Source organism: Sabethes cyaneus, chromosome 3 (assembly GCF_943734655.1).
Source record: "Sabethes cyaneus chromosome 3, idSabCyanKW18_F2, whole genome shotgun sequence".
Taxonomy (NCBI): Eukaryota; Metazoa; Arthropoda; class Insecta; order Diptera; family Culicidae; genus Sabethes; species Sabethes cyaneus.
This window is the reverse complement of record NC_071355.1, coordinates 175,731,066-175,740,439: the sequence shown is the minus strand read 5'-3', so window position 1 is coordinate 175,740,439 and position 9,374 is coordinate 175,731,066. Positions and strand designations below refer to the sequence as shown.

At 39.6% G+C, this 9,374-nt stretch overlaps 1 protein-coding gene across 1 annotated transcript; it reads right to left on the bottom strand.

Moving 5' to 3' along the window:
* Positions 1 to 6,629: 6,629 nt before the first annotated feature.
* On the bottom strand, positions 6,630 to 7,385 carry LOC128743731 (protein dimmed). Its single transcript, XM_053840360.1, has one exon. The coding sequence runs from the start codon at positions 7,383 to 7,385 to the stop codon at positions 6,630 to 6,632; it is 756 nt and encodes a 251-aa protein (XP_053696335.1).
* Between the last annotated feature and the right edge of the window lie 1,989 nt (positions 7,386 to 9,374).

Sequence of the window (9,374 nt, the reverse complement as noted above, 5' to 3'; positions counted from 1 at the left end):
CAGTAAAAAATGCCAGATATGCTGATTTGCTGCTTAGGTTACCTGGGATGGGTAGTTTAATATACAAAATTGCAGTTTTTCGTCACAGTAAAGTAGAAAACAACTCCCCTCATTGCTTAGCCAGAAAGTGGATAGCAATATTTCGCGAAAAACCTTAAGCGGAATGTACCATTTCACGGAAAACTTTTTCGTGGAAAGTACCATTTCGCAGAGGTAGACGCAGTAGTAGACCTAGACCTAGACGGTGGTGATTTCTGCAGGGACGCCCCAGTGACCGGCGCTTTCGACGACGCACAGTGGTCGGAAATTTAAAATTCTTGGCCAAAACCTCAAGATGATGAGATTCCATGTTTTTCGGGCTGCTGATTTCAAAAATGAAAATGAAAATGTGAAATTCAAAATAGTTGACCCAAAATGGCGGCCTTTTTTGTTAAATTTTATAGTTTTTGATGTAAATTTCATCGAAAAGTGACTTTCAGGTCGCTGCGTTCAACAATAAAACTCAATATGTGAAATGGCTGACCAATATGGCGATTCTTTTTGGTTTATATCTGGCTCAGCGCGTTTTTAGTCCACTTTTTAAAAAACAAAATCGAATTAAATAACACATTAAATTCAAAATCGCCTTTTTCCCCTATTAAAATCGCAAAATTCTATATTTCATTAGGTTGTGCAATATTACTTTAAAAGATAATATTAATCGGAATGATCATCGCTGTTACTTTAATCACTGTCGCCGATTTTATCGCTGTCAGTGTCATACAATATTGTGTAACACAACAACGCGATTGCAGGCAAGCATTCTTCGAAAAATATCTTCCATTATTTTCTCTCTCGTATATTTTCTCGAGAAGTAAGTATCCTTGATGCTTTATATTGTTGTTGCGCGATTCCCAAGCTAGAGAATTCGTGCGGTCACTTTCCAATGTTCAATAATACGTTTTGCAGTATTTCCGTCATTAGAATTACCCAACCCTGGTTTCGAGCGATCAATAAGCAAGTTTGTATGCTTATGCATGTTTGTATCTGTAATTTCCATGTTTCAACCGTTTTCTTTTCAACATTCTGAGCGTTCTCTTGATTCGGCAAATAATAATGTCTGCCTTAATTTCTTCTTTTGGAGACATTGCTGCCAGTTACCCTCATCCATTCGTTAATTTGCGGAAGTTATAAAATGAATCTTAAGAGTTATTATTAATAATCTGTCATATTAAGAACGATCAGGTGCTGTTAAAATCAATAGGTTCGTTGAACTAGCCCCGTAATTGTCCTGTACTCACAAAGTCTGTCGATAAAGAAGGGTAGTGTCTAAAGACGTTTATCCTCTAGTCTTTGCTCTGCACCATTAACGATTTATTTGTAAAGAACAGGATAATAGATAGGATAATAAAAAACAAGTTATGAACTAGCACAGGTTGCTTGGAGCATCAAAAGCTCACCCGTCCGACTTCGCCTATAAGTGCGCGTCAACACTAAATCTCCATTTTCTCATGGAGTTGCAAATAGTTGCAAAAAAGCTACACACCCTTCGAACGGTCATAATCTGACGCTCACAAAAATATATAACATTCGACGGCACCTCGCGGCACAAAAAGTAAATGCCAATTTCATTGCGCGCGCTAGCTGAAAAAACTAGCATTTGCGAAGGAAACTTTAAGCATTGTAATATATATAACGAAAAAACTGAAGTCGCATATAACGCTAATGAAGTACATACCTTCAGAAACGTTATCCATTTTGGTTGATTGTTATTTGATAATTCGGTGAACTACATGCGTTATTGCCAAGAGCCACAAAACGTATGCAAGCCGCACTGCCAAGGTGCCTCTCATGCACCGACGTTTAACAGTACGCCAAACCACAAATCTACATTGTCAATAGTTGATAACACAGGATCTGATAAAATGACTTATTCTACGTGTAATTATATTAGTATATGTCATGAATGATAACTTTCGATTTTAGAGGTTTTGGCCAGGTTTTTAAGGTTTCCAACCACTGTGCGACGGGTAGCAGGCAACACTCGCGGCCGTCTCGCCCTGAATGATCTAGTGTTACTATATGTAGATAGTTTTTGTGGTCTTGTTACTGACTAATGTTTTATGGAAAAGTCTCGAATTTCTGGAGATCGATTAGCTTTTGAGTTACGCAAAATTTTCTGATTTATTTGTATGAGAGTCCCCCCTACCCCCCTACCACAGGGGTGAGCTCTCTAACCATCATATAATAAATTCAAGACTTTTAAATCCCCCACATGCCAAATTTGATTCCATTTGCTTAATTAGTTGTCAAGTTGTGAGGAAATTTGTATTTCATTTGTATGGAAGCCCCGCTGTAAACCTTTATTACATGACCAAGGAACGCTGGCAACGGCTCTACACTGGGCTATTTCCAAGATTTGAAAGGAGGAGAAACCACCGGAAGCATGGATGAAAGTTCTTTATTTCAACTGCAAAAAGGGTGATCGGCCCGATTGCTGCAACTAACGCGGCATAACACTGGTAAACGCGACCTACAAAGTACGCTCCCGGATCATGTTATTCTAGCTGTCGCCGATTGAACAATATTTCGTAGGGAATTATCAGGTGGGCTCGCGCCACTACGTATTAAATTTTTAACACCAGACAGATTTTGCACAAATGTCGGAAGTACAACGAGCCCACGCATTACATTTTTTTTGGCTTCGAAGCAGCATAAGATACAGTCGATGGACACCAGCTATGACAGATAGGGCTGGTACTGAATGGCCGATACACAAATAACCGAATCACAAATGGCCGAATTCCAACAACAGTAGTCACAAAAGACCGAATCACGAAAGGCCGAATTTTCCTGGAATGCCTAGGTGACTATTTAAAAAAGCATGAAATGGGAAACAGTTAATAAATGACTTTAATCAAACGAAAAACGAAATAAGCAGCACAACTATTTACTATAAAACAAAAACAAACATATTTCGGGATCACCTTTGTTTAGCACTTAATAAAAGTGCAAGTGTGTCAACAAAATTCTTATTGCTCATTTTGTAAGACCTCACACATTTTGAATAAATTTTTTCATCTGTTTTTCTCCGCGAATTTGAAACATCCCCCTGAAAAACCTTTAAAATTTTCCCCTCTATTGCCTTTTATTCCACTCGCAGCTCTGATGATCCTCGTCATTGATGGGCTAAGGAAAAAACCATTTCGTAAAATTCTGCACCTTAGTTTCAGAAAAACAAGACATAGGACACGGAAGGGTTTTTTCAGTCCATTAAGCGATTGCATCTATTTTTTCAACCTATGGCCTAGTTCTAGTAGAAGAAGAGGTAGTTTTGACGTTCTTTGAATAAAAAATAGTAGATTACTTACAGTCTTGAGAAAATAGTTATAACATATTAAAATTGTATGTCGGCAAAGTATTTTTATTGGTGAAAGAAAAGGCAAATAGGCTGAATTTAGAAACCTGATGAAAATACCCTCCCGTACCCTTTTTCCATGTGTGGACTCATTACTGCGACCAGTATAGATGATCTATTGTAACATCGCCCGGGTGTTTGCTGTATGACCTGCACTGCATTTCTTTTTTTGCTATAATCGCTATTGAGTGAGCGATATGCTTATTTTAAATTGTATGCGTGCTTGCGTGTATTGGGGTTTGCCCTTCCTTCAAAGCTTGATCTACTTTACCCACTTATTCCTCGCTGCCAGCACTATCCCATATTATAGCCGTTCCTGGCGAGGACTCATTCGTACCTCTGACCAGTACACTTAACTATAGGAGGGACATTTGCACCGTCAAGACGCTTCAGAGGGTAAATATAGAATTCAGCACGAAGGAAGGGTAAATGGAGGGGCCTTAGAATAAACCCATGCTAAAGCCACTTGACATCGAATGGCTTGATTCTACTAAGATTCGAACCCACGACCACTCGCTTGGCAAAGCAGACTCGGTAACCTTGCGGCTACGGAGCTCCCCCCCCCCCTCCCGTACCCTACTATACACCTTGTTTTTTTACTTTGGTAGTTATAGAGTATAGCTGATTGATAGTTTCTTTCCCTAAACGTAAATGATTTACGTTTATTATAGCGTGCGAGACCTATTTCAGAGACCACATTCAGGGCGAGACGGCCGCAGGCCGCGAGTGTGCACCGGTGACCTACCATCGAAAGCGCCGGCCACTGGGGGGCCTCCGCAAAAACCATCTCTATTCAGGTGCATGCATTTTCATAGGTTTACTGACTAATAGGAATTATTCCTTAATTAATTACGAGCGGTAGCGAGTAAGGACAGCATGCACCCAACGTTTGTGCAGGCTGAAGGTCGTGATTATTTTCGGCCGAATATGACGTTCGGCCATTCGTGTTTCAGCCTTTTGTGATTCGGCCATTTCCAGACCAACTGAAGCGACTGACATTGATTCAACTCATATGTTTCGTGCGCATCTCCGGGACACTCTCAAGTTTCTTCGAGACGCGGCCGAGGCACAGTGGTTTAAAATGCGAAAAACGCGAACTCCAGCGTTTTCAAACGGAAAGCGTGAAAAAAGTTACTGTTTTATTAGCAAAGTTGTTGTATGCAATTATTGCCATCTTTTGACAGGAATAAATTTTTGATTGATAATTTTTTTTTATTTATTCGAAAAAACAAAATTCTTTTTTGAGTGAACCTTTCCAAGAGTAGATGAAAAAGAGAGCTAACCACAGTACTAGGTCTGTTTTTCATCATGAATATTCAAGTATATGCGCAAAAGTAGCATATTTCTCTATCTTGCACAGAAGCAATAAAATAGAAAATTTGACATTTCAATTGCTTGTTTATGCCAATTATTTTATACTGCACCTTGTTTTCCTTCCAGTATAACTCATTCATAGAATATGATTAACATGGAAATGCCGGAATACTATAACCGCTTTTCTTATTTCACACTAGATGATGACCATATGACATGGAGATATGCTTGAAGAAGAACAAGGTGCACAAACAACAATTGGTAAACAAACAATCAAAATTTCTTTCCTGACAAAAGTTGGCAACAATGACATACAACAACTTTGCTAAAAATACTGTAGCTTATTTTCACGTTTTCCCTGTCGTTGTCTTTGTACCTATGAGATACGCCTGCGACCCCAATTTATAAAATGTGCAGGTTTCTTCCAGTATTTTGGTTAGAAAATGGATTTAACAATTTACTGTTGGTTACACAATTGAATTCCGTTTTAATTCCCCTACGAAATACACTATTCTATCAAGTTTCTCGCACTATCTAACTTATTATGCTAAAGTGAAAAAGGGTAGTATTTTCATGCAGCATATTATCTTTAATTGAGACTTTCTTCCCAAATAGTGTAACAATAATTATCGGGATAATTTCGGACTTGCTGTGCAATAAAATTGCTGTGCTGAATTGTTGATACTTTCCTAATAATTTATATTTGGATCCATTGTTATACGTTGTCTCGATTGAATTTCGCCATCTACTTACAATTGCACAATTATATTTGTTTCGTGTAGCCACAAATAGCCAAATTTTTATCCTGTTTTCATTTCGTACGCGCCTCATCACTCTACTGTATTATGTGTAATTGTGTGGGGTTTGCCTTAAGCGATATAATTTACGTACAAGTCTTTCATCTCTTGTTGCTACTTTTCAGGCTTTTACTCCATACAAATCGCTACACGAGCGTCTATAGGTTTTTTTGCCCCGTGCTTCACTTCACATATAATTTAAACCTAATCGAATCAGTCCACATTTTTCCTGTGCAGCGCGCGCGAACATACCGGGGACGGCCTCGCACACGACTTGGGAGGCTGACCAGGCTACCGCCACTGGGTAATTCGATAATTGGCCAATAATCGTCACTTCAGGGCCTCAGCAGTCATCAGAGCGGTAGCCCAAGCCAGACACATCGAACCATCATCGGGAGGAGGCTGCACCGGGCGTTCGTTAAAATATTATTTACATGTTTATCGAACACAGCACTTTAAAGCTGTGTTTAGTTTTGGCGCCTTTTTTGTTCGGCGTGAATACTCGGTACAAGGTAGACGAAAATTAAGAGGAACTTTCAACAGTAGTTAATCTCTGCAAACTCAAACGATTTCTTAAGCATATTATGAGACGTGACCTTAACTAAGTAGTACAAATCTAATAATTGGTCTGCTAGCAATCAAAAAATATACGAGGACGTATTACGTCTGATTATAGGTTTACAGTATTTACAGTGGGTGCAGCAATGTTAGATTTTACGTGCAATTAGTTTGGTCCGATCAAAACCACTCTATAACGTAAAAAAGAAGCTCACCAAAAAATGCGTAACAATAGGCGATAACTTAAATTTTAAAACATCCCTATAGCTCTTATATCATATACTGAATCAAATGCTAATGATGAACAGTGGTAAGATAAAGCTTAATCAGACTGCAATATAGTATTACGTAAAATTTTAAAAAAACAATAGCATTTGCTCCTCTTCTCTAATAACACTGGAAGTGGTTATAATTTACATCCCTCCAAGAGAAATGAACATGACGCTTTCCATTGTTCAGCACCCTTCGGGTACGGAATTTTCAAAACTTTCTTACGTAAGAAGCTTATATGAAATCGAAACACTTTTTATCTAGAATAACCTTTCGTCCAGTTTGGAACACCTTTAATTCCTCGAAAGGAGTTCATTAAGCGCCGCGATGTATGTCTGTGCCATCTGAAGTGTCTCAAACTTGGACAGCTTCCGATCGTTGCCCAGTGAAGGCACTACGTCCCGAAGGCGATCAAATGCATCGTTTAAACTGTTCATCCTTCTCCGTTCACGTGCATTCGCCGCCAAGCGGCGTTTTTTCACGATCTCCGGCTGCAGACACCCACCGGTTGATCCTATCGAGACAGGACATGTCGAGCCGCTACTGCTGCTGGTGCTCAGAATACTCGGGGTAGGTGAACTGGATTGTATAGTGGATGTCAAACCACGGCCGTTTCGCGATAGGATAGGGTAAGGACTGTAGAGCCGATCGAAACATGGGACCTTATCCGGTTTAAAATCGGGAGAAAATCTCGATCCGGTGCTGTTGGATTGAGTATAACTGTCAGGAATCAGCTTCGGGATCGTTGGGCTGGCCGTTTTAAAGCTGCTCCCCGTGTAGTTGTAGTATGGATCAGCAAAACCGTTTACCGAAGAACTAGATGCATTGTAACTGTAGTTATACCCTACTGTACTACACTCTTCAGGTGCTGGATAGTAGGATTCTGGACTTGGTTCTGGACCTGGACTATGATAGCCTTCTGAGGAAGTTCCATCGGTTGCATAGCCATAACACTGCGCACTGGCCGTCATTCCATAATGATTATAAGACGACTCCAGGCCGCCGCCGTACATCATAGATGGATTGTACTGCAAATACGCCGAACTCATTTCCGAGCCCTTGAAAATCACTTATCCAATTATCAGATTCCTCCCGATCGAACTGTCGCACGCAGCGAAAGAAGAACTTTTTGCACGACTTTTTATACTGCAGAAGTACCGAGCAATTAACCGTCATTAAAGTTCAATTCACAGCTTAAAACTTGTTCCGCTCTTCAAACGGCCAACACCGAGCACAAGCCGCGCAAGATCTTATAGTTCAATCAAAGTACACAAAATCCACTTACGAAGTGTCTTATCTTCTACAAAAGTTGAAACGCATCGCAGAAAAAAAACGCGTCTAATTGCGAAGAGGTTTCGTAACCAACTGATCTGGACAGCGAACTCGATCTCGATCGAAACATTCGATTCCTTCAGATATCCCGGAAAACAGTTGAGATCTGTGCAACAGGTGAATCCCATGAGGCGCTAAGAATGAGCGAGCGCGCAATAAAACACAACTGGTTCAGTCGCATCCCGGGCTTCCAAGAAGGAACGAGATAACCGGTAACCACTACTGCTGGACCTCTCGGAGAGCTAAATCAACCGGTGTGGAAAGGAAAATCTCTGATTTTGGTAAACCAGCTGACTGCCGCGCATATAACGCTATTGTACTGACCCTAAAGAGTGCCCTCTCTCACGTGGATTAAACTAAGTTGGCTCCGCCTATCAGTGGTGAAGGTGAAGCTTTGCGTGTGCGACCGAACCGAGCTCACATGTTTTCGTTTGATGTTTTGATGAAACCCACTTCGCTCGACCGATTGAGGCCTAGAAGATTTTTACCTGAGGAAATGCTACTGCGCGGTTTAGCCCAGAGGTTCTTGTTCTATAACTGCAGGTATCGGTTTCCAATTAGTTTTTTTTTTTCATCTTCTTCCTTTTACTATCGACTGTTTTTGCCTCAAATTCCTGCGATCCGCGATCAACCAGCAATCGGCATCTCGTTTCGAATGCGGCAGAATGTAATCCTTTGTTCGGCATTTCTGCGGCGAACCATTAAGTGGCGCTCAACAGTTGAGATCAAAAGTTAAGGTGACCGTATCGCTGTAATTGAGGGATGTATTACAACACTAATCCGGGTCACTTTTTTCGGAATGTTATGTAATACTTTTAATTCGTGAAACAGAAGAAAGTCTACGCTTCATCGATTTTCATAGGGAAGTCAACTACCACGTTATTTACTGTATTGGTACGGACAACATTCGACATATTATGAGTGCTAAATGGATATATCAACCATTTCTTTAACATTCCAGAAACTGAAATTAAATGAAAGCTTGCTGTCAATAAACCTAAAAGCTTTAATTTTTTCATGTTTATTTTCAATTTTAGGCACAATATTTTTTCGATTTTTTGATAATGTTTATCGGCATTCGCATCAAATTCAAATATTGTTATGTATGACGCGTAGGTTGGATTTAACCAATCGCACTGAAATGTCCTATAATTCTCTGGTAAAACTGGTAACAGTGGCTTGATAAAAACTTTCAAATTTCATTAAAAACTAGAACACTTCTTTGTACATTTTTACGTACATAAAACCAAAGCAAAGCCTAGGTGCTATATTCCCGGTTGCTACATGCTAAGGGCAAAATCATATAAAAATAATATCAAACTGTGTTATTGAAATCGAATAACTCGCATTAAAATTTGGTCTTGTCTTGGCTGACATAGTTGAAGGCCAAAAGCCAAAAGAATAACTACTTGTGATATTTAAATAACAAAACAATAAAATGTCTATACACTCAAATCTCCTCAAACCGCGTAATTTGATTTTACGGTTTTTGTATTAACACGGGTTTTTCACGTAATTCTTCGAATTAACGCGGTTTTTTACATGATTTTTCGAATTAACGCGGTTTTTTCGACGACTTTTGGATTTTTTTTCGGTTATTTATGAAATAACGTGGATTTTTACGATGATTAATGAACTAACACGGTTTATTTTATGACGATTAATTAGCGCGGTTTTTTAACGGTTTTTTTACGCGCCACGTATCC